Source organism: Ochotona princeps, chromosome 29 (genome assembly GCF_030435755.1).
Source record: "Ochotona princeps isolate mOchPri1 chromosome 29, mOchPri1.hap1, whole genome shotgun sequence".
Lineage (NCBI taxonomy): Eukaryota > Metazoa > Chordata > Mammalia > Lagomorpha > Ochotonidae > Ochotona > Ochotona princeps.
In genome coordinates this window covers 18450498-18475451 of record NC_080860.1, presented here as the reverse complement: position 1 = coordinate 18475451, position 24954 = coordinate 18450498, and the positions used below count along the sequence as shown (strand labels likewise).

The following is a 24954-nucleotide window of genomic DNA, read 5'->3' as shown; positions in this document are numbered from 1 at the left end:
AAAATCCCTCCTCAGCCCTTTCCCACTGATCCTGGTGCTCCATGTCTGGGTGATGTGTTTTCCCACTCAGCAGACCGGAGGGCCCTCGAGTGGTTCAGTCCTGCTGCACCAGACCCAAGAATTCTCGAGTGGGAGCTGCTGAATTCTCTTCTTGCATTGCTGTTAACTTGGAGGGTTGGGGCTCATCTTCAGGCTTCTGTCCCACGTTCTCAGTCTTCTCTCCTTTCTGTGATTCTGTAGACTGCCCTTGCAGTTGGCTGAGCTTGGCCTGCTCTCCCTGGGGACTTTGTCAAGCCTTGCTCCCTCGTTTTCATGCTGTGCAGTCATTTACCGGCCCAAGCCTTCCCTCCTGCCACAGTGCCCCAAGACTCAAGAAAAGATTTTTTAAAAAGATTTATTTTTTATTGGAAAGTCAGATATACAGAGAGGAAGCTCTTCCATCCGATGATTCACTCCGCAAGTGGCCGCAATGGCCAGAGCTAGGCCAATCCGAAGCCAGGAGCCAAGGGCCTGTGCTGGGTCTCCCATGGGTGCAGGGTCCCAAGGCTTTGGGCCGTCCTCCACTGCTTTCCCAGGTCACAGGCAGGGAGCTGGATGGGAGGTAAGGTCGCCGGGATTAGAACCAGAGACCATATGGGATCCCAGTGTGTCCAAGGCGAGGACATTAACCTCTACACTACCGTGCCAGGCCAGCATTTTAGTGTTGTTTTTTTTTTTTTTTTCATGTGTCTAGAAACTTTTACGTTTTTTAAATTTAAGACACTTTAAAGATATTTTTTTTTCTTCCTTGTTGCAGATTTGCATGCATGGGGGATCATCCATCCTGCTCTCCCCCTCCGTATCCCTCTCTTGTTTGTTCCCAATTATTTCAGTGGTGTAGCCATTCATTTCATTATTGCAGGCTTAATTGTCTGATATGTAAATGTATCATGACATTACAAATGTAAGAGAAAGAAAAAATTAACTAATGTGATATAGAAGTACAATTAAAGATAGTAGTGGGAATTCTGTTATTTGCAAGTGAAGATGCCTGCTGTGTAGTCCAGTATGCTAATCTCCCTGGCTGAGTTTACAGCTGAGTATGTGTGTGCGTGCACATGTTCTGTGGTTTTAGTGTCTGCACCTAGCTAGCCGCCGAGCAGCACGGTAACTCCCGGCTTTCGCCACCTCCAGAAGCCTGCATTCACCAGCTCTCACCACCCCTGCCCCTCTGCCCCTCCAGCCCTGGGTCTGTGGCTTTGTGGAATGATGCATCATGTGGCTTTTTTTTTTTTTTTTTTTAAGATTCATTTATTTTTATTACAAAGTCAGATACACAGAAGAGGAGAGACAGGGAGGAAAATCTTCCATTTGATGATTCACTCCCCAGTCGACCGCAACGGCCAAGGCTGAGCTGATCCAAAGCCAGGAGCCAGGATCCTCTTCGGGGTCTCTCACACGGGTGCAGGGTCCCAAGGCTTTGGGCTGTCCTTGACTGCTTTCCCAGGCCACGAACTGGGAGCTGGATGGGAAGCAGGGCTGCCGGGATTAGGACCGGCGCCCATATGGCATCCTAGCGTGTGTGAGGTGAGGACTTTAGCTGTAGGCCACCGCACCAGGCCGAGCCTGGAGCTTCTTTCGGGTCTCCCACATGTGTGCAGGGCCCCAAGGCCTTGATGCATCCTCTGCTGCTTTCCTAGTTCATAAACATGAATGGGAAGTAGAGCAGCCAAGACATAAATTGGCACTCATATGGGGTGCCAGTGCCACAGGCTGAAGCTTAGCCTACTGCGCAGTGGTGCTGACCCTGGCACTTATTTATTTAATATTTCCGGAAATTCTATTATATTAAATTAGGTCACACTGTAGCGCACTCAATTATTGGCTTCACAGTAATAATACGTACTGTAAGTATACTCATTCATTGAGGTCAGCAGATATTTGTTAAATGGCTGTTAGGTATTGGGGTAATAGCATTGAAGAAAATAAACAAGAAACTCCCCAGTTTCATAAAATTTACTTTTTTTTAAAAAAAATGAAGAGCTGGGTTTTTCCCTTTCCTTTTTCTGAATATTTATTTTTACTTGAAAGGCAGAGTTACACAGAAAAGGGACTGAGAGCTTCCCTGCAAAGATTGACTCTCCAAGTGGCAGCAGCGGCCAGAGCTGGGCCTGTTCAGAGCCAGGAGCTTGTTCTGGCTTCCAACACATGGGTGCCGGGAACCCAGTCCTTGGGCCATCTATCGCCTTTCCTAGACGTTGGCACAGCAGGCAGAGGTGTAGCCTGGTACACCCTGGTGGCGGCCCCCAGGGTTTTTTTTCTGTAGGCAGGAGCAGGGTGAAGTGAATGGTTAGGAACAGCACGGGCGATGTGGCGGAATCGTGCCAGTGTGCTTTGACTCCTTGGCAGCATTCTGAGTAGTGTGGGTGATACACCTAGGACTAGAGTCCCGTGAGTGGGGTCACTAAAGTTACCTTAGGCTGTGTTCGTTATAGGGTTCAGCACTTTGCCGGCAGTGGCAGGAATTGCGCCCTGATAAGGAGGGAAGGACACACAGTCCGCTGGTCCCGGTGGGTCTGGAGTGTTTTGGAAAGGTGTCTGTGTCAGTTTGGTGGCAGAGTCTGGGCATTTATGAATCGCATCCGGACCTTGCAGTGGAGGTGGCAGGAACCCCTGCCAAGGGTGAGTGAGGTCCTTCTGTGGGAACCTCCTGGGGACTGGAGCAAACCTGCAGGCCCAGGCCACGCTTCAGGCTCTGCGTGTGTTAATTATATTGCCCTGTTAATTACTGACCTCATACCCTGCAGTCAGGGCGCCTCTGAGCTGTGGGAGTGGTTAGGGGAAATAAACCAGGCCAGCCAGCCAGGTGGCCTGGAGAAGAAATGCAGCCTTCCCCAGGGGAGGGGGTGGGGACAGAGCTCCCTGGGGCTCAGCCGCCTTGGGCCTGCTCTCTTGGCTGACCTGGAAGTGAGGCAGTTGTGACTAGCCTTTCTGTCCTGGTTTTATTATTCATTTATTTATTTTAAAAAATTTTATTTTTATTGCAAAGTCAGATATACAGAGAGGAGAGACAGAGAGGACTGTCTTCCGTCTGAAGCTGCACTATTCCAAAGCCAGGAGCCAGGAACTAATTCCAGGTCTCCCACATGGTTGCAGGGTCCCAAGACTTTGGGCCGTCCTCAACTGCTTTCCCAGGCCACAAGCAGGGAGCTGGATGGGAAGTGGGGCTGCTGGGATTAGAACTGGTGCCCACATGGGATCCTGGCATGTGCAAGGCGAGGACTTTAGTTGCAAGGCTACCATGCTGGGCCCATTTATTTATTTTTGTATTTGACTTTGAAATGAGGTGAGAAAGGCCTGCTACAGTTGCGTATTTTTCCTTTTTTTTAAATGTTATTTGAAAGGCAGAGGCTAGTGTAATTGCTCAACTGGCTAACCCTCTACTTAAAGTGCTAGCGTTCACTATGGTCGTCACTTCATTTCCCAGCTATGCAGCTTCCCATCCAGCTTTCTGGTAATGCACCTGGGGAAACAGAAGGAAGGCCCCAAGCCTTGGGACCCTGTACACATGTGGGAGACCTGGAAAAAATTTCTGGTTTCTAGGTTTGAATCAGCTCGGCTCCAGCTGATGCAGCCATTTGGGGAGTGAGCCAGCAGATGAAAGATCTTCCTCACTGTCTCTCCTCTCTGTATATCTGTCTTTCCAATAAAAATAAATAAATCTTTTTTTTTTTTTTTTTTAAAAGGTGATTTGAAAGGCAGAGTTAACTGAGACAGAGGGAGAGACAGAGATCTTCCATTGCTGGTTCACTCCCAAATGGCTTCAACAGCCAGGGCTGGACCAGGCTGAAGCCAAGGGCCAGGGATTTCACCTGCATCTCCCACATGGGTACAGGGGCCCACACACTCTGGCCATCTGCTGTTGCTTTTCCAGGAGCATTAACAGGTAGGTGGATTGGAAGTGGAGCCACTGGGACTCGACCTGCACCCGTATGGAATTCCGGCATTGTAGGTGATGTCTTAACCCACTGTGGTAGAGCACCGGCTCCCAGTAGAGTTTCTGAAGTTGTTCTGTGGAATAGAAAAATCAGTCTGAGCTGTCTGACTGCACTCACTGGGGTGTCTTAGCAGCCACTCTTCCCCATGTCCTTGTGTGGATTTGTTCTAAAGACTTATTTATATAACTAATTTGGGGCCACTATTGGCATAGTCAGTTGGGCTGCCATCTGCAACACTGGCATCCTGCACGGCACCAGTTTGCATCCGGGCTGCTTTACTTGCTATCCACCTTGCTGCTAACGGCCTGGGAAAGCAGTGAAAGGTGGCTCAAGCATCTTGGTCCCTGCACCCATGTGAGAGACCCCCGATGGCCCTTCCTGCTCCTGGCATGTGTCTGGCAGCCCTGGCCCTTGGTGTCTTTTGAGAGAGTGAAGCAGCAGGTGGAAGAACTTTCCCTCTTTCTCCCTCTTCCTTTCTCTGTAACTGCATTTTAAATAAGTAGATGTTTTAAAAAAAAGGTGAAGAGCTTACTTTGTGAAGTTTGTGAAAGTTTCTCTTCAGAGCACCATGGCGTCTAGTGAGCAGCTATGGCAACACAGTTCCCAAGCTGTGCGTCTCCCACGTGACCCTTGCAAAGTGTGGTCCTGGCACAGTGAAGCCCGAGCCGGTCAGCACAGGTGTGACTTTCGTGGGTTTCTACCTGGGGGAAGAGGTTAAGAGCACAGAGCTAACCTGGGAGAAGCTTGGCTCGCAGCCCAGGTTTCTGACTGCAGAGCCCGTGTTCTTCCCACGGGAACGGAGTTGGCTGCAGGGCTGCAGGAACCCCCGATGCTCTTTAGCTTGGGGGAGAGGGGCGCGGAAGACCTGGCTTCTCTTGTTGTCTGAAAATATTTGAGGTGCTCTCAGGTGGACAGAGTGATGGTTGTGTGTGTGTTGCTGTGGACGGTGCTGGGCACGTGGTAGTCTCTGGCACCCTGACGCTTCAACTTCTGGCTCTGAACAAACCGCTCAGGGCCTGAAGAATTGGAGGGCTGCTCTTCCCAGCTCCTACCTGGTAGCACAGGCCAGGGTGGGACAGGGGGAGGGGACAGAGCAGTGGCCGCAGATTAAACCTGGTCCTGCCCATCTGACTGAAGGCTAGTTGTGGCTCTCCCTGCCCTCCACCCTCTGCAGCGTCCTTGTCTCAGCCTCGCCTCTGCTGCCAACCAGTGCCAGGCCTGCTCTCCCTGCAGCCACACACAGGCAGGTTCTTAGCACCAGGAACAATCTCATGATAATTTTTAGGCATAACGTTCTTCTAGCTCCGTTTTTTCTTTTTAAAGATTTATTTCTTTTTATTGGAAAGTCAGATTTACAGAGAGAAGGAGATACAGAGAGAAAGATCTTCCATTTGCTGGTTCACTTCCCAAGTGACTGCAATGGCCAAAGCTGAGCCAATTCAGAGCCAGGAGTTTCTTTTGGGTCTCCAATATGGGTACAGAGTCCCAAGGCTTTGGGCCGTCCTTCACTGCTTTCCCAGGCCACAAACAGGGAGCCGGATGGAAAGTGGGGCCTCCAGGATTAGAACTGGCACCCATAAGGGATCCTGGGGCATGCAAGGCGAGGATTTTAGCCACTAGGCCACCACACCGGGCTTGGCAATATTCTTAGAGGCATGTCTTTGTGCAGGGTTTTGGTTATTTGGGTTACATTTTGAATCTAGAAAATGGTTTTTAGAAGATTTATTAGATGTGGTGTGGTGGTGTAGCATGCTAGTCCTTTGCCTGTGGCACTGGCATCTCGTGTGGGTGCTGCTTTGAGTTCTGGCTTCTCCTCTTCTTTTCAGCTCCCTGCTTGTGGCCTGGGGAAACTGGGGAGGGTGGCTCAAGGCTTTGGGACCTGCACCCTCATGGACGACCTAGAAGCAGCCCTAGATCCCAGCTTTGGACAGGCTCAGCTCTGACCGTTGTGGCTATTTGGGGTGTGAACAGGCAGATGGAGGAGCTCTTCCTCTCTGTGTAACTGCTGAGTTTCAGATAAGAATGTCTTATTTGAAGGACAGCGTGACTGAGGGAGGGAAGAGATAGAGATCTTCCATCCTCAGTTTCACTCCCCAGATGAGCCCAGTGCCCAGGCCAGCTTCAGGGAGAATGCAGGAGCCCAGAACTGTGTTTGCTTCTCTCCTGGGGGTGGCAGGGGTCTGTTGTACTTGGCCATCACTGCAGCCATCCTGGGCTGTCAGCAGTGAAGCTGGGTTAGAAGCAGAGCAGCCAGGATTCCCAGTGACATGCTGGTACAGGCTGCTGGCGTTTCAGGCACTGGCGGCTTAGCCCATTGTGCCACAATGCTGGCCCATAGAAAGTAGTTTTGAAGTCTTAGATTTTGAAGACTCCTATGAAATTTGTGTTGCAGTGTTTTTAGTATTTACTGTTAGTATCTTTTTACAGAAAGTCAAGGTTTTCTTCCATCATACAGTATTGTTCTGAAAAAAAATTTTATTTTTAATTTTTTTTAAAGATTTATTTTTATTGGAAAGGTGGATATACAGAGAGGAGGAGAGACAGAGAGGAAGATCTTCCATCCGATGCTTCACTCCCCAAGTGAGCACAACGGCCGATGTTATGCTGATTCGAAGCCAGGAGCCAGGAACCTCTTCCAGGTCTCCCACACGGGTGCAGGGTCCCAGGCTTTGGGCCATCCTCAGCTGCTTTCCCAGGCCACAAGCAGGGAGCTGGATGGGAAGTGGAGCTACCGGGACTAGAACCGGCACCCATATGGCATCCCAGTGTGTTCAAGGCGAGGACTTTAGCTGCTAGGCCACGCCGCTGGGCCCCACGAAGTGATACTTTTATGGGTGGTCTCACAGCAGCTTTACCTGCTACCCCGGCCATGCTGGCCCATGACAATTTACTTTAAAAAAAATTATAATAGAGCATTGGGAAGACATTTCCTGTTTATTTTACATGTTTTGTTTTCTTTGATTTCTGATTGGTTATACTGTTACACTGAACTTCTGATATGTCACTAAACATTGGTGCTTGAAATTGCAGTACATTGCTCACGCAGAAAGACACATAGTCAGGCTTGTCCTAAATTATTAACAGCACAGCACAGCCAGTGAGTTCATTACAAGGTGTCTTTGAGCATTTTCACGAGGAAGTGTGTTCTGTGACATTGTGAACTGAGACGGGAGTACTTTCCACTGTTTTCCACTCTCCTCTCTTACGTCATTATCCCGCCACTGTGAAGCTGAGTGTAGGTTCTGGCTGTTCTTACAGGGTGTTCTGTAGCAGGCTGGGAGCTGTGTCATGGGTGACTAACTGACTTCTGCAGTAAGTCTTAGCATTCTGACACATGTGTGCTTTCCAGCTGTGATTCAGGCCAGTTTCATATAACTTTGTTTTTCCATGGTGAGTTACATTCTCCACATGTGAGAGTACTTTGGAAAGCTAAGTGAAGAAATGTAATTTAAAAATAAGTTTATTTTAATGGCAGAGGTTGTTTTGTTTAAGATTTTTACAGAGGAGTAGAGAAAGAGAAGTGCTTCTGTCTGCTAGTTCACTGCCCAAGTGGCTGCAGTGACCAGAGCTTAGCTCTACTAAAGCCAGGAACCAGGAGCTTCTTCTGGATCTCCCATGTAAGTGCAGGGTCCCAAGGCTCTGGGCCGTCCTCTGCTGCTTTCCTAGGCCATGAACAGAGAGCTGGATCGGAGGTGGAGCAGTTGGGATATGAACCCGTGCCCATATGGAATAGCAGTGCCACAAGGCAGAGGATTAACTTGGAACACCACCTCACCAACCACACCAACCACAGGGTTTGTTTTGTTTTGTTTTTGAAACATTTACTTGTTTGAATGGCAGAGAGAGAAGAGATAGGGGACCTTGTGTCCCTGGTGCACTTGCTCTGCTTTGCCTGGTGTATAGGCAGGCATTCTTTGCATTCTGAGTGAGGTGTTGGGCAGACGGTCTACAGCTAGCTGCAGTTGGGTGTTTGTGACAAGAGCTGGGAGAGTTGGAACCCATGAGTTAGGAGGGTTGACCAGGAGCAGGGAAGACCAGGAGGGCTTGAAGTTTGGGAGGTACCAGTTCTTTGAATTTGGCTTCATGGTGTGGGAGTGGGGTTGAATATGGAGGAGGGGGATGCCTTGCAATTGGCTTTGAAAAATGTAGGCTGTTGGTCAGCTGAGGGAGCTGCACACGGGCTGGCTGGTTGCGCATGAGAGAAGCAGCCCTGCTCTGAGCCTCACAGGCTTGGCAGAGCATCCCGGGCTGGCTGAAGACACAGCACTCCAGGGCCTTTCTGGCCCTCCATCTGGCAGCGCTGAGGTGATGAGCAAGTGAGCCAGCTGTGGAGGGCGTGTGCACAGGACCTGCCTCGCCCTTGGGCGCTCCCTGTGTTTCCCAGGAGAGGGCCGACGGGCATGAGGGCCGTCTGTGTCCCCCGGAGTGAACTCCACAAAGGCTGGCCTGGCACAGATGGGCGGGCAGCCCTGAGTGGGTGGTGGAGTCTGCTGTTCTCCGGTCCCTCTGAAACTTCCCTAGCAAGGAAACTAAACTGCAAGGACCAAGTACTGCTCCGGAAATTGCACCTGTCACCGGCCCTGCTTTGTGCTAATGGTATTGGTATCCAGTCCACAGTGAAATGGGGCGCCTGAGGTTTTCCTGGCTGACGGCAGAGGGAGCAAGGTCTGGATGGGCCTCTTCAAAAGCCACAGCCACCCCTGTGACACTCTGACCCCTCCATGTGCCCACTGCAGCCAGGACTGGACCTAGCCCCAGCCAGGAAGGAGCTGGAAACAGCCTTGTCTTCTTCGTGGGGAGTGGGGACCCAGCTAGTTGAGCCTCATCTGCTGTCTCCCAGGGGGATGTAGGGGGTACTGACACTGGCATGTAGCACTCCTACGTGGGATGCGCTGTCGCAGGTGGCAACTGAACTGCAATGTCAAAGCCCGCCCCTCAGAAGTCATGCTGTTAGTTAAGACTATGGCCTTCAGGTAATTTCATGAAGATAATTTTTTTAAAGATTTATTTTATTTTTATTACAAAGTCATTCATATATATATATAAAGAGAGAGAGAGAGAGAGAGCGCGCGCGAGAGAGATCTTCCATCCATTGATTCACTCCCCAAGTGGCCACAATGGTTGCAGCTGAGCTGATCCAAAGCCAGGAGCCTGGAGCTTCTTCCGAATCTCCCACGCAGGTGTAGTGTCCCAAGGCTTTGGGCCGTCCTCAACTGCTTTCTCAGGCTACAAGCAGGAAGTTGGATGGAAAGTGGGGCAGCCGGGACTGGTGTCTATATGAGATCCTGGCGCTAGCAGGGGGAGGATTAGCCAATTGAGCCACGGTGCCATGCCCTGTTTATTTATTTATTTTTAATATAAGAAGGCTTATTTATTTAAAAGGTAGGGTTACAGAGGGAGAAAAAATTTTCCATCCAGTGGTCACTCTCGAGAGGCTGCAGCAGCCAAGGCTGAACCAACCTGAAGACAGGAGCCAGAGGCTTCCTCCAGGTCTCCTACCCGGCTGCAGGAGCTGAAGCATTCAGGCCAACTTCCTAGGCTTTACCGGGCATGTCAACAGGGTGCTGGGTCGGAAATGGAGCGGTTGGGACGCCAGCTGGTGCCCGTACAAGATACCAGGCCTCACCAGCACAAGTGCTGTGCCTCTCAGAAAACAGCCTGTATCCTCATAGTTTGAGTTTTTGGAACCAATTTATTTTGGACTGTATCTGGAGAAATCATTTGTGTACTGTAGCCAGAAATTCTTGTAGTCCATCCTTTTGCAGGCATGTCATTTGTCTGGAATGTTAAGCATTGTCAGTTGTCTAACGGCTTCTTCAGCAGCTTGGTTTGAAAAGGTCTCCAGAAATGGGTCTCAAGAGGCCTGGCTAACATGAAGCCTTTCTCCTGTTACTCTTGAAAATCAGCAAGAAGGCTTAGATGGTCTGGAATTTGCCAACCTCCTGGAGGTTGTTTTGAAGCGTCTCATCGTGTTAAAGGATCCTAGCATTAGAAGTCTGTTTGAGCCGGCTTGTTTGTGGCTCAGAACAGGTGGGTGAGGTGTGTGCTGTTTAGTCGCACGGTAGCTTAATGTCACTCCTTTTCCCAGCAGCCTGTCTGTTGGGCCCTGTGACTTAGAGGGGGAGGTGCACATTTGGGGCAAGCTGCTTTGTCCCCATTCAGCTGTGGCGTCTTTTGTCTTCCCCCTTGCTAGCCATGCAGAGTGAGTGTCAGAATTTAATGTGCTAGTAATATTTGTGCACTGTGGCCCTTCCACATGGGCAGGCAGGGCAGCTGGCTGCGGCATTTAAGCAACGACAGCCAGAGTCCGACTCCTTCCCTCCCGGCTCCCTCCCCTTCACCAAGCCAGCTTTCGGGAAAGTTCTCCATCCTTCCACCCCTGCTTGGTCTCCCTGCACCTCGCCCCACCTGGTCCTGGTCACTGTGGTTTCCCTTACAGCTCCCTTGCAGGTCTCTGCACAGAGGACCGGGCAGGAGCGGAGACCTGTGAGGGTTGGGGTGATGTTCCAAGGAACTGCTTTTCCCTCTTTGGGCACCAGGCTGTCTGATGGAATGTGCACATGGGGTTGGGCAGGCACCGGCAGGCGTGCGGTGCACATGGGGTTGGGCAGGCACCGGCAGGCGTGCAGTGCCCTACCTTACGGGGCTGTGAGGGGATCTGTTCTCACCCTGACTTCATGTCTCCCATCTATGGAAATGGGAAAACTACCTCATGAAATGTATTAGTTGTTAGTTGATAATTAGACTGCAATTTTAGGCATAAAGTAAAATCTGCTTTAATAAGAAAGACTGTTGCGCTACAAATAAGCATTGTGTCTTAGAATGCATTGAATAAAAAAATTTTTAAAGATTTATTTTTATTGGAAAGTCAGATATACAGAGAGGAGGAGAGAGAGAGAGGAAGATCTTCTGTCCAATGATTGACTCCACAAGTGGTCATAACAGCTGGAGCTAGGCTGGTCCGAAGCCAGGAGCAGGAGCTTCTTCTGGGTCGCTCACAGAGGTACAGGGTCCCAAGGCTTTGGGCCGTCCTTGACTGCTTTTCCAGGCCACAAGCAGGGAGCTGGATGGGAAGTGGGGTCACTGTGGTACAAACAGGTGGCTATATGGGATCCTGGCATGTGTGAGGTGAGGACTTCAGCTGCTAGGCCTCCACGCCAGGCCCTGAAATTCATTTTTAATAAGATATGTTTTTAGTTATTTGAAAGGTAGAATTAGAGAGAGATAGGAAGAAATAGAAATCTTCCACCCACTAGTTCATCCCCTGAAGGTCCCCAACAGGCAGCGCTGGACCAAACCAAATCACGGAGCCAGGAACTTCATGCGGATCTCCCACATGGGTGCAGGAGTCTAAGGACTTGGGCCATTCTGCTGCTGCTTTCCCAGGTGTGTTAACAGGAAGTGTAGCAGCTGAGACTCAAACCAACATCCATATGGGATGCCAGCACTGCATACAGAGGCTTACATGCTGTGTTACAGTGCTGACTCCTAAATTTAGCTTTTTGTCTATCCCTCCCTCTCCACAGCGCCTTTGTGGGGAATTGACATGGCAGGTGGCAGCCTAACGTGCTTTGCTGCGGTGCCAGTGCCAGTGCCCGTGCCAGCACTGACATCCTTGGAGTTGTCATGGGGGCTCGTTCAGCCTGAGCAGAGACTCCCACGCCCTTGCTGTGTCTCCTTCCTGTCTAGTATAGCCATCTTGGCTGCACCCACTCACACTGTGCAGGTTTTGTTCATGTCAAGGCTCAGACTTTCCCTGAGTAGTTCTTGACTCTTTGTGGAAAGTCCACCTAGGGATGGGCGTTCATCCTGGTGGCTAGGGTGTCTGCCTCCGTGTTGGGGTGTTGGTTCACATCCCGACTTTGACTCCTGCCTCCAGTGTCTTACTAATATGGAGCCGGGGAGGCAGTAGTGAGACTCAGGTGGGGTCTCTGCCAGCCACATAGGAGACCTTATTGAGGTCTCAGCTCTCAGCTTTGGTCCTGGCCCAATCCTGGGATTTGGGGCCTTTGGGGAGTGAACCAGCAAATGGCAGGTTGGTTTTTCTCTCTCTGCCTCTCACACAGAAGATGAAAGGTAAGAAGCTGGCATATGTGGTGTACCAGGTTGGGCCTTCACCTCTGGTGCCAGTTTGAGTCCCAGCTGCTCCATTTCCCGTCAAGCTCTCTGTTAATGTGTCTTGGAAAAGCAGTGGAGGATGGTCCAGCTGCTTGGGCCCCTGCACCCATGTGGGAGACCCGGGAGGAGCTCCTTAGCTTCTGGTTTAGCACTGGCCCAGCTTTGACTCCTGCAACCGTCTTAAGATTGAACAAGCAAATGGAAAATTCTCTCTTGACTCTCTCTCTAATTCTGCCTTTCAAGTCAATAGAATCTTTTTTAAAAAATTAGTAAAAATAAAAGGAAAAAACAGTTTTGCTTCCTGGTTCTGAAAGTATAAATTTTGAAGTCAAGTTTTTGCACTTTGGAATGAAAGAGTCGAATCCAGCTCACCATGTAGACAAGGCCCCAGTGCCTGGGAGGTATCCTTGGGACGCAAGCTGAGCATGTGCTGCTGGAGTGGGGACCACGGACTGGGTCTCCTGGTCATTGTTCCCAGGGACTCCCTGCCATGGAGTTGGCAGTATTTCCAGATATGTAATTTTCAGTGGGAAAGAGCCTTAGCTGGTGGTGTTTGTTGACATCTGTGTGCCACAGTATATAATTTAACGTGAGTGGTGAGTAAAAACAATCTTTAGTCATTCCTTATAAAGGGCTGCTTTTACAAAGCGTCTTTTGAGTTGCTGGTTTTATTTTAATAAGGCATTAGTCATCCTGGGGGAACATAGTGCATTCTGTAAAGGATGAGAGCTCGCATTTCTGTGGCTTTCTGTGGGCTGCCACCCTGCAGAGCACTTTGGGGTCATTATTTCATTCATTAGTATCCCTTATAAGGTATGTAGTATTACTTGTCTCTTTATATGTGAGGAAACTGAAGTTTTAGAGGGGCTAAGTAACTTGCCCAAGAATATGGATTTGGTAGAGGCAATCTCATGGTCTTCATGTCTATTTATGTATTTTGAAAGATTTATTTAGGGGCCTGGCATGGTAGACTAGCGGCTAAAATCCTCGATTTGAACGCACTGGGATCCCCATATGGGCACCGCTTCTAATCCCAGAGGCCCCATCTTCCCATCCAGCTCCTTGCTTGTCTTCTGGGAAAGCAGTTGAGGATGGCCAAAGGCTTGGGACCCTGTACTTTTATGGGAGACCTGGAGGGAGTTCCTGGCACTTGGCTTCGGTTCGGCGTAGCACCAGCCATTGCGGTCACTTGGGGAGTGAATCATCAGACGGAAGATCTTCCTGTCAGTGTCTCCTTCTCTTTGTATATCTGACTTTGCAATAAAAATAAATGAATCTTAAAAAAAAAAAAATTATTTAGGTGCCTGTGTTGTGGCATAGTGCGTTGAGCTGCCATCTATTGCCAACATTCCTCATGGGTGCCGGTTCAAGTCCTGGCTGTTTAACTCCCTGCTTATGATCCAACTCCCTGCTTATGGCCTGGGAAAGCAGCAGAGAGTTAGCCCAAAGGCTGGAGCCCCTGTCACCCATGTGGGATGCCTGGAAGAATTCCTGGCTTCAGCCTGGTCCAGCCTTGGCTGTTGTGACCATTTGGGGACTAAACAAGTGGATGGAAGGTCTCTCTCTCTCTCTGTTTTCTATCTTCCTCCCTCCCTTTCCTCTTCTTTCCTTCTCTTTCTTTCTGTAACTCTGCCTTTCAAATAAGTAAGTGAAGGACTTATTTAATTATTTGAAACTGTGACGCAGAGAAAGAGGTATCTTGTATGTGTTAGGGTACTCTGCAAAGGCCAGCGGTGGCCAGCGCTGAAGCAGGCCGAAGCCAGGAGACCAGAACACAGTCTGGGGCTCCCACACGGTGGTTGCCTCCCAAGGACATCATGGATCCTGTTTTAAAGTAGCGCACAGTGTTTTTAAAAACATCAGTTAAATAACAGTTAAACTTGCATGGTTTTAAATAGCAAAATAGATTTTGTATAACAGGGAGGAAAAGGATTCATTTTAAAAATACTCATGACAGGTAGAGGAAAGCTCCTCTCCACTGACTCACCGCTCAGAGACGGAGCACCAGCCAGGGGGATGGAACGTGGAAGCTGGGAAGACAGTTCCCAGGGTACAGGCGGGAACCCAGCTCTTGTGCTGTCCTTGCTGCCTGCCTAGGTCTGCATGCACAGGGACCTGGAGCCGGGGCTCGAACCCAGGGACTCTGAGATGAAGGTGTGTTAACTGTTTGGCTGGACAGCCAATTGGTGGTTGCCGGGAGGGGTGGTGCTGATGTAGGAGAAAGGAAGAGTTGAAAGGGAAATTCAGTTACTGCAGTTTGGATCTAGATGTGAATGCAGAAGGGAAGGATGAGGGGGCTGGCCCTGAGTTGCCAAGAGGGTTCTTGTGTGAAGCTGCAGGTGCTTGTTGGTGAGGGAGTGGCCTCCGGGCTCCTTGGCGGTTTCCAGAATGCTCTATGTGCTCCTCCAACTCTTCAGAAACTCCTGAGAAGCATCTTCTGGGAGTGTTACTGAGGTCCTTTTGATTTTTTTTTTTACAAATATTTATTTATTTTTATTGTAAAGTTTTACATATATATATATATATATATATATATATATATAGAGAGAGAGAGAGAGAGAGAGAGAGAGAGAGAGAGAGAGAGAGAGATATCTTTCATCCATTGATTCACTCCCCAAGTAGACACGATGGTTGGAGCTGAGCCGATCTGAAGCCAAGAGCCCGGATCCTCCTCTGGGTCTCCCACATGGATGCAGGGTCCCAAGGCTTTGGGCCGTCCTCGACTTGCTTTCCCAGGCCACAAGCAGGGAGCTGGATGGGAAGTGGAGCAGCTGGCATTAGAACCGGCGTTCATAAGGGATCCCAGTGCATGCGAGGTGAGGACTTTCGCCGCTTGGCCTTTGCGCTGGACCTTTTTGGTGTTATTGGAGAAGGGTTGGTTTCTGAATGCTGAAGGAAATCGTCACCCCGATTTGGGATTGTTGCTCTTTGTTTTTGACCTTGGATCTTGGGGGTTTGGGGGAGCAGGTAGGAAGGGGGTGTGGATTCTGGAAGTGGGATTGTAGAGTTGTGTTCTAGTTGGTTTGCCTGTATTATTTTGTATCAAGGCTCTTTGAAGATGAGGAAACTTGCAGATACAAAGTGAGTCAATGCTGTGTCCACCAGCCTAATGTCTTGGCAAAGCTGGAGCTTGAACGCACGTGTCGTGCTCCCTGTATCTGCACCCTGGAGGGACCTCTTGGGGTTCCTCCTAGAGCCTTGCCTTCGTGAGCTCTAAGGCTGTTAGAGTCAGAAGGTACCTTCAGGGCTCCTCAGGATTCAGGTCCTTTTGATTATACGTGTGCGGACTGAGTACTTCAGTGATTTAGATCTCAGGCAGTGCTTGTTAGGAGAAAGATCAGAGTCGAAATTTAGAAGGGTCTCGAATGTTGAACTTTGAGGTAAAGCTGACTAAATGAAAACACATGCAGGGGTCAATTTTTCCTCAGAGTGCAAATTATACAGCTATGAGTAAAAAGTGGTATGTCATTTGCAGTTTCTTCAACACATCTCTGTTTGAAAATTCTCCCAATACAGTGTTTTTTTTTTTTTTTTTTTTTTTTTTTTTTCGCCAAAGATTTAGTTATTTTTGGGGGAAGACAGGTCAGATTTACAGAGAGCAGGCAGAAAGATCTTTCATTTGTTGGTTCACTCCCCAAATGACCACAACAGCTGGAACTGAGCCGAACTGAAGCCAGGAGCTTCTTTTGGGTCTCCCATGTGGGTATAGGGTCAAAGGCTTTGGGCCATCCTCGCTGCTTTCCCAGGCCATAAGCAAGGAGCTGGATGGAAGTGGGGCAGCTGGACACAAACAGGCACTCATGTGGGATCCCGGCGCTTGCAAGGTGAGGATTTAGGCATTGAGCCATTGTACTGGACCCTCCCAGCACAGTTACTATGGGAAGCAAGGGACAAACAGGCTGGGAGTAGCTTGTGTGAAAGACTTTAAACCGACTGTAGGTGGGAACTAGTGTAGTAAAACTGGCACTCCAGTGAGGGGCGTCAGCACTGTAGACAATAACTACTCAACGCTCTGCACCACCGTGCTGGCCTGGGAATGGCTACTGAGTATAGAGCCGAGATGAAGGCAGAGACGGGGACGCTAGGGAATGAGAGGTCACTGTGTTTTCCTTATACCCGTCCCCGCTACCCCCCAGCTGTGCCCCTTCTGTGGGTCCTGTACAGCAGCTCCCAGTAACTCTGGGAAGGGCAGCCCTGAGCACCGGACTGCACTGCCTTTCCTCTGTGTTTGGGGCTTGATGCCCTGTGCTTGATGAAGTCTGTATGTGCCACTTGCCGGAGTCTTCGGGGTTCTTTGGTGTTATGGGGGTACCTCCAGTTCTTTTTCCCAGAAACAGTACTGAGACTCAGTCCTTGTGCTTCCATTGCACGCTGTACAAATGCTTAACTGTTTTCCCCCAGATGGAGCTGTGAAGGACGGGACCTGCTCACTGTTCATTTCCCATGTCCCGTTCTTAGACTGCGAGCTCCTTAGAAGTGGGTACAGTCGGCCGCCGTGGCCTGGAGTCGGCCAGCTGTGGATCCACAGATGCTCTTGCCTGTTGCATCTGCTCTAAACATGGGCAGACTTTTTCTTGTCGTTTGCCCAGACAGTGTAGTACAGCAGCGCTTTACATAGGATTTGCGCTGTGTTCAGTAGAGTAAGTAACCTTGGGATGACTTAAAGTCATGTGTAGCTGTGCAAACACCATGCCACTCTCTGTAAGGACCTGGAGCGTCTGGCTTTTGCTCTTGACGCAGCCCCCCCGGGTACCCAGGGATGGCTGTGTTTCTGTCCCAGTTGTCTTCATTTGTCCCCGTGTTACCAGTGTCTTTCCTGGCTAGGTCTGCTTGGACATAGAGGAAGCATTTACCAAGAGCTGAATCATGCGTGACTCGCTTCTGGCTGTTCAGTGGTCAGAATCCTCTAACAGTAAATGCTCGTAACTAGAAGGTTGTTATTATTATTACTACTATTATTATTATTATTTGGTCAGTGGTGTTACGTGTGGGATTTGCTATAAAAGACCTCCAAGATATTTTTATTTCTAAGAAGTCTGCGGTTTGATATTTAACTGTTTTATCTGCCACTTGTGGGATGTTAAGAGGTGGGCCTTAATTTGTTTTCTGTGGTAGGTTTTAACTCTGTGATCTTGCAGACGCTGAGGGAAACTTGGGAACGTCCTGTGTGGCTATGGGATGTGTAATTAGCTCTAGGCAGGGCTCCCGGAGCTGTAAATTCTGTCCTGAGGAAGCAGAGCACACTGGGATATCCTGGCACGAGTTACGGCCACCCAGACTGCAGCCTTCAACACGCCCATGCCCGACAGATCATCACTTTAAACAGAAAAGTAGCAGCTGTCTGTAAATCATATGAATATAGCTAAGAATTTTACCTTGACAATTCTGATCCGTACATGGCCGTACATGTTCTGTTCTTAAAAAGATTTTATATGAAATAACACGGCATTCAATGCCTAAAATGATAAGTTTTGGTTAAGAATGCCAACACAGGGCCCTGATACAGTGACTCAGTGGGTAAATTCTCACCGGGCACACCCCTGGACCCCCTGTGGCACTAGTTTGTGTCCCAGCTGCTCCACTTCCCACCCAGCTCCCTGCCTGTGGCCTGGGAAAGCAAGTCGAGGATGACCCAAAGCCTTGGGACCCTGCACCTGCGTGGGAGACCTGGAAGAGGCTTTGGGCTCCTGGGTTAGGATCAGCTCAGTTCTAGCCGTTGCAGCCACGTGTGGAGTGAATCATTGGACGGAAGATCTTCCTCTCTGTCTCTCCTCCTCTCCATATATCTGACTTTCCAATAAAAATAAAATAATTTTTTTTTAAAAGAAAAAGATATATTTCTCTTAATGGCAGAGAGCCTATGAGATGTATTAGCAGGAGGCTGGATGAGAAGTGCAAGGTAGCAGGGATGCCGAAGTGCAGCCTGGTATTGGATTGTGGTGTACCAGGTGGCAGCTCCACCCATTGTGCGCCAACACCCACTCTGTAAACAAAGCGTTTTTCAAAGCATACATTGTGTTGCAGTACGTTAAGCCACTGCTTGGGATGCCTGAATTCCATATCCAGAGTGCCTGGATTCAGGTTCCACCTCCACTTCCTATCCTGCTTCCTACTAATGCCCACCCTGGGAGGCAGCAGGCACCACTCAAGTACTTCGGTCCCTGCCATCTAGGTGGGAGAGCCAGGTGGAGTTCCTGGCTCAGCTCCAGCTGTCGTGGGCACTTGACTTCCTGTAGTACTTTTAAGTTAGTGAATTTCCGAAGTCAGCCTGTCATTTCCTCACCTTATCGGTGATAAAAGCTGTGATCAGTCTGTATGGGGAAGGTCTCGGATCTGTCTTGTTCATCTTCAGTACCCCCTGGGATGATGATGTATAAGTAGAAGGTAGAGCCAGAGCAGAGAGAACACCTAACGGGGTGGATTGCTGAGATGAAGAGAGCAGAAGGGAAGAGCTAGGCATGTTAGGTAGCATGGTCTTTACGCTAACTGGCATTTTCTTTAAGGGGCAGCCAGGAAGTTGGGTAAAGGCTGGGACAGAGTCCCCAAGGTTTCACTGTGTCTCAGTCAATGTTAGTCATGGTAATGTTCTCCCACGCCTTATCATGTGGAGGGTGGGGCAGAGCCCCCTTCGCCCTGGCTCACAGTTTCTGCCACCAGACCAGTTGGTACAGTTTGTGTTACGTGAAGGTAAGCCAGTCTGGAGTGTTTGAGCACAGGCTAGGTAAAGTAGTCAGCATGGCTGTAAGAACAGGCCTTTTCTTTTCCAGAACGTTAGTCTTTTTTTTTGTTTGTTTTAAGAGTTACTGATTTTGGGGCCCGGCGGCGTGGCCTAGCGGCTAAAGTCCTCAACCTTGAATGCCCGGGATCCCATATGGGCGTCAGTGCTAATCCCGGCAGCCCCACTTCCCATCCAGCTCCCTGCTTGTGGCCTGGGAGGGCAGTTGAGGACGACCCAAAGCCTTGGGACCCTGCAGCCACGTGGGAGACCTGGAGGAAGTTGCTGGCTCCTGGCTTTGGACCGGCATAGCATCTACCGTTGCGCTCACTTGGGCAGTGAATCATTGGACTGAAGATCTTTCTCTGTCTCTTCTCCTCTCTGTGTATCTGACTTTCCAATAAAAATAAAATAAATCTTAAAAAAAGTTACTGATTTTGATTTGAAAGGCAGGTGAGCTATTGGCCTGTTGAGATACTGTGCCAGCCCTGGTTATTCTGTCGTAATAATAGGTGGAAATCTTCCTAAAACAGACCCTCAGAACCACCCCCTCCCGTTTTGGTTCCCAAAATGGTTGCTCAGTCATCCTAAATAACCCTTACATTCAAAAACAGGCCTTCATTTTTGTTAATTATGCTACTCTCCCCAAAATGATGCCTGGTGTCTTTCCAAACATGATATTATTGTAGAAACTGCTTTTCTAGCTCAGTTAACACTTGTATATTTGCCTTAAGGGTGTGTCTGGCTTCAACTCTGTACATGACAGTGTTAGCTTCAAGGCCTTTTGAGCAGTGGAATCAAGTATATGCACTTTGGAGGATGAAAGTTGTGATTTTCCTTGTGGCTGTATAGAGAAGCCCCATTTTCTGAACCAGACTTTGGTGCAGATTTTTGTTTTTTTAAGACTTATTATTTGGGGGGCCCTGTGCAATAGCCTAGTGAGTGGCTAAATTCTCTCCTTGCATGTCCTGGGATCCCATATGGGTGCTGGTTCATGTCCTGGCTGCTCCACCTCCTGTCGAGTTCCCTGCTTTTGGCCTGGGACAGCAGTCGAGGACAGCCCAAAGCCTTGTGACCCTGCACCTGCCTGGGAGACCCGGAAGAGGCATTCGGCTCCAGATTGGCTCAGCTCCAGCCATTACAGCCAGCAGATGGAAGGTCTTTGTCTCTCCTTCTATCTTCCAATACAAATAAATACATTTTTAAATTCAAAAGGCTTAGTTAGAGAGGAAAGATAGAGATCTTCTATCCACTGGTTCACTTCCCCAAATGGCTGCAGTGGCCTGAGCTGAGCCAGTCTGAAGACAGGAACCAGAGAGCTGCTTTGGGTCACCTACTTAGATGCAGGGGCCCAAGGACTTGGACCAATTTCTGCTTTCCCAGACCACAAACAGTGAGCTAGTTCAGAAATTACACCACGGTGCTGGATTTAGTGCCAATGTTTTGATCAATTTTTTATGGTGCCTCTTGATAAAAGACACATGCTGTAAAACGCGTTCAGCTCCAGGATTGCTGGAAACTCTTGCTGGCTTATGTGTGGGCACAACAAATATTTGAAGTTAGGGCTTTTTTGTAGAATTGAGCAAGTCCAGTTACCTGCAAACAGCTGCACCATGCAAAGTGCCAGTCTTGGGCCCAGTGTGGTAGTGTAGCAGCTGAAGTCTTCACCTTGTGTGCACCGGGATCCCCTATAGGTGCTGGTTCTTGTCCCGTTTTCTCCCCTTCCCATCCAGCTCCCTGCTTGTGGCCTGGGAAAGCAGTCGAGGATGGCCCAAAGCCTTAGAACCCTGCATCTGCATGGGAGACCTGGAAGAAGCTCCTGGTTAGGATTGGCTCAGCTCCGGTGAACTAATGGATGGGAGATCTTTCTGTCTTTCCTCCTGTTTGTAAACCTGACTTTTCCATAAAAATCAATAAATTAAAAAAATAAAAAGTACAGTACCAGGCTAGTGATTATGTCATTGAATGCTGAAGGTGCTGGGCCCTGGGCTGTGGCTCATCAGTTCTGTTAGATAGAGGCCTGGGGTCCTCCTTTTCCTGGATCAAGTGGGGTGTACTGTGTAATTGTAAATAATTAATGCAGAGACTAACATGCCTTGGGGTTAGGCACATTCTGACAAGCAAACTGAAGGATTTCTCAGCCTCTGTTTTCTCGTCATGGCCTCTCCCTTCTAAGTGTTTTTTTTCACGTAGTAAAAAAAAAAAAAGTCCTCACAAAGTTATTTCTAAGATGCTTTCTTCCAGTTTGAGTCTCAGCATCTTGCTGTTTGTTTCTGCAGATTTGCTTGTCAATGCATCACGAAGAGGCAGCCCAGAATGAAGAAAGCAAGCAGGAGTGTCGGCTCAGCGCCTAAAGTGTCTGGGGTCAGCAAAACGCAAACGGTAGAAAAAGTCAAACCGGAAAACAACTCCTCGGCACCTGCTGGCGGCAAGCTTGTCAAACCTGGCACAGCAGCAGCCCTGTCCAAGGTATTTGAATCCACACTGGGTTGTTCTGAGGGTGGCTCGAGGATGCTGTCCCCTTTAATCCCTGACCGTCAGCGAGACTGCACACTCCACCAGTGATGGGAGCTTGTGGCCTTTGAAGCTAGTCTACCTTGAGATGGACCTCATTTGTGATGTTGGTCCAACTGTATGAATGAACCCAAGCAGCTGACTTATGTGTAAAGGAGAGAATGTAGCCCCTGCCTCAGGTAGGGCAGTGTAATCCTGTGAATCAGAGGTGGAGTCGGCCTCACGGGCGTGGACGATGTCACGTGTCCTGGGGTAGTGGGAAAGCAGCCGGTCTCGGGAAGGCCAATAGTGTGTCTAGTGCAGGAAGCTGTTATGGAAAATGTGCTTGCACCACGTCTCTAAAGGTGGGCATCAGGACTGTGTCCATGACCAAAAGACTGTTCTTTCTCACCCTACCCAACACTTACACTCCATTAACTGCTATTTTCCTGACAGGGGTTCCAGTGTTAATCCTAGTTTAAACTGGGTGATGTTAATCTGCTGAGAGCAGAGTTTATTTGCTTTGCACTGTTTGAGGAGCCGGCTTTGGTCTCATTGGTCCTAGCATGGGAATTACCAAAGGAGGCTGTGGGCTTCCAGGAGCCACCGAGCAGGCTGTGCTCTGTAGGTCTGTGCCCGTGGTACAGTGAGGGCTTAGAGACAAGCGAACTTCCTTCTCAGGCCAGAGATCCTTCGTTCTTCACTTGTTTGCTTGAGAGGCGTGGTGTTCCGAGTAAACTTTGTGTGCCAAAGACCAGGAGAAGGTTTCTGCAAATCTAATAGATGAAATGTGATCTGTTTAACGAAAGCCTTTTATTCAAGGCAGGACCTTAATAGATGGTGGCTCAATTATTTTAAGAAGCATTTTGGACCTGGCACGGTAGCCTAGTGGCTAAAGTCCTTGCCTTGCACACGCCGGGATCCCATATGGGCACTGGTTCATATTCCAGCAGCCCCGCTTCCCATCCAGCTCCCTTGCAACTTGGGAAAGCAGTCAAGGACGTTCCAAAACTTTGGGACTCTGCACCCCCATGGGAGACCTGGAGAAGTTCCTGGCTCCTGGCTTTGCAGCTCCAGCTGTTGCAGCCACTTGGGGAGTGAATCGTTGGACAGAACATCTTACTCTTTGCCTCGCCTCCTCTCTGTGTATCTTACTTTCCAATAAAAATAAATAAATCTAAAAAAAAATCATCTCAAAGGACAGCTGATGGAAGACTTTCTTGTATATGTGTTGAAAGGTGCAACAGGAAATGCCAGTTTCTCTATGCCCAGGTCGTTGGAATTGATCAGTCCATGGGCTGGGAGATGTCTAGCAGATTGTCTCTTCTGTACAGTCCTGATGTGTTGCTAGATGTCATGCCGTGGCCTGGAGAATGGTCCCTTAGCAGACCTTTGCCCTACTTACAGTCTGGTCTGAGCCCGTGTTCTGAGTGACCTCATTTCCTTGGTGGCAGTGCCTTCACTGTTTGGAGTAAGGCAGGTGGCATTTTTCTGACCTGACTGGTTACTCAGATGCCAGGAGTCTTGGGATTGGAGGCGTTTGTGGCTGGGTGACCTGTTACTTCCGTGACTGGAAGAACAAGTTGAAGCGCTGGCATTTGCTGCACGCCACTGCCTTGCTCTGCCTCGCTCAGCCTGGCTCTGCCTCACTCTGCCTCGTTCTGCCTCGCTCTGCCTCGCTCTGCCTCGCTCAACCTGGCTCTGCCTCGCTCTGCCTCGCTCAGCCTGGCTCTGCCTCGCTCTGCCTCGCTCAGCCTGGCTCTGCCTCGCTCTGCTTCGCTCTGCCTCGCTCAGCCTGGCTCTGCCTGGCTCAGCCTGGCTCTGCCTCGCTCTGCCTCGCTCAGCCTGGCTCTGCCTCGTTCTGCCTCGTTCTGCCTCGCTCAGCCTCGCTCTGCCTTGACAGTGGCAGCAGTGTCTGCAGGTTTACTTTGGTGCATGCGCAGAGCAGCACGTCACATCTTCTGCAGCTTGGATCTGGAGTTGCTGGTGGTTTGATCTTGAAGAGTGAGTACTTTTCCACTGTAAAGTGAAGATGGTGTATCTGTTCTTGCCAGCACATGCCAGTTTTTGAAAGCTTTGTGCTGTGTTGGCAGGATTGTTTAAGTGAGTGTGTATGTGTGTGAGTGTTTCTTTGCCTAGTGTAAGTCATTGCTTTCTCATAACAAGACCATTGGATAGAAATTGAAGTAAGAAGAAGAAAATGGGAAAATAAACAGACAAGTTGAAAACATTAAAGAACTCAGAGGGTGCTGCTTGCCACTCTGTCCTGTCAGAGTGCCAGTTCAGTCCTGGCGGCTCTGCTTCCATCCCAGCTCCCTGCTAATACGCCTGGAGAGGCAACAAAAGGTGGTGCAGGTGCTCGGGTCCCCTGGGGCAACCTGGATGGAGTTCAAGGCTCCTTGCTTCTGCTTGATCCAGCCACGTGGGGAGTGAACCCGTGATGGAAGGTCTCTCCATCTTGGTGCCTCTCCTTTGCGTTGTTGCTCTGCGAATAAACAAGTAAATAAAACCTGCCCCACTCTGCTACTACTCTGATCTCTCTCTGTCTTGAAGGCTCCCTAGACTGGTGTTTCTAAGTTTTCCTTTTCCATAGATAATCCCCACAACCTGAATTCCTGTATCCGCTGTGGTGTGTTGATGATTAACCAGATGAGGTGTTTGACTTTCAGTGACTGAGTATGTGCACATACTCAGCCATTTGTGTGTGGACACCCACGCCTATTTACCTGTCACCGCGCGCTGTCCTCATGACACTTTAATTATGGTGGCAGGGCACGGGGCACGCATTGCTTCCTCCCTGTCCTCCCGGGTACTGTTGGAGTCTAGCTCTAGCCAAGGTGCAGAGAAGGACTGCTTTGCTCCAGGTCACCTCTCTGCTGCCCGGGGCCCCGTGAAAGCACAGAAGCCCAAAGCCTTGGGACCCTGCACCCGCGTGTGGGAGACCCGAAAGAAGCTCCTGGCTCCTGGCTTCAGATTGGCTCAACTCCAGCCGTTATGGCCGTTTGGGAAGTGAATCCACAAGTGGAAGATCTTGTCTGTCTCTCTTCCTCTCTGTGTGTCTTAACTTTCCAATAAGAATAAAATAAATCTTAAAAAAAAAAAAAGAATAAAAAAATGTACAGAGTCCCCAGGGAGTCTGTAAGTAGTTTAGTGTAAAACACAAGTTGGAAAGTCAGAGTGTTTCCTTTCTTGTTTCAAAATTGATTTGAAAGGCAGAATGACAAGGTGTTTGTCCTGTCCAGCAGGACAGTCAACGGGGTCGCAGCCACCTAGGAGAGAATGAAGGGACAAGAGACACAAAGAATGGACAGCAAGACAGTGGGGAGACTCTCTCATTTCCCGGCTTACTCCCCAGTGGCTGCATCAGCTGGAGTCAGAGACCCCTTTTGGTTCTCTCCCCTGGGTGGCAGGCGCCCAGGTGCAAGGGCATTAGCAAAATAGCCAGGACATCAGTTAGCACTCCAGTGTGGGTGGTGGTATCCCAGGTGGTGGCTTCATCTCACTGTGCCACAATGTAGGCCCTTTTCTTAATTTTGTTTTTACGTTTTTGTTGAAGTGTAGCACACATCCGGAGAGGTTCGTAGAATGCAGACTTGCTTCATGAATTGTCACACAGTGAACATAGCCTGTACCCACTGCCTAGATCAGAAA

The 24954-nt window shown here is 49.4% G+C and overlaps 1 protein-coding gene across 1 annotated transcript in view; it reads left to right on the top strand.

The window, feature by feature from the left end:
- SPECC1L (sperm antigen with calponin homology and coiled-coil domains 1 like) overlaps positions 1-24954 on the top strand; it is a 121307-nt gene that overhangs the window by 7348 nt on the left and 89005 nt on the right. Inside the window, exon 2 of the mRNA XM_058656493.1 lies at positions 21090-21279. Coding sequence (XP_058512476.1) covers positions 21127-21279 — 153 coding nt within the window. The 5' untranslated portion in view covers positions 21090-21126. The remainder of the gene's footprint in view (positions 1-21089; positions 21280-24954) is intronic.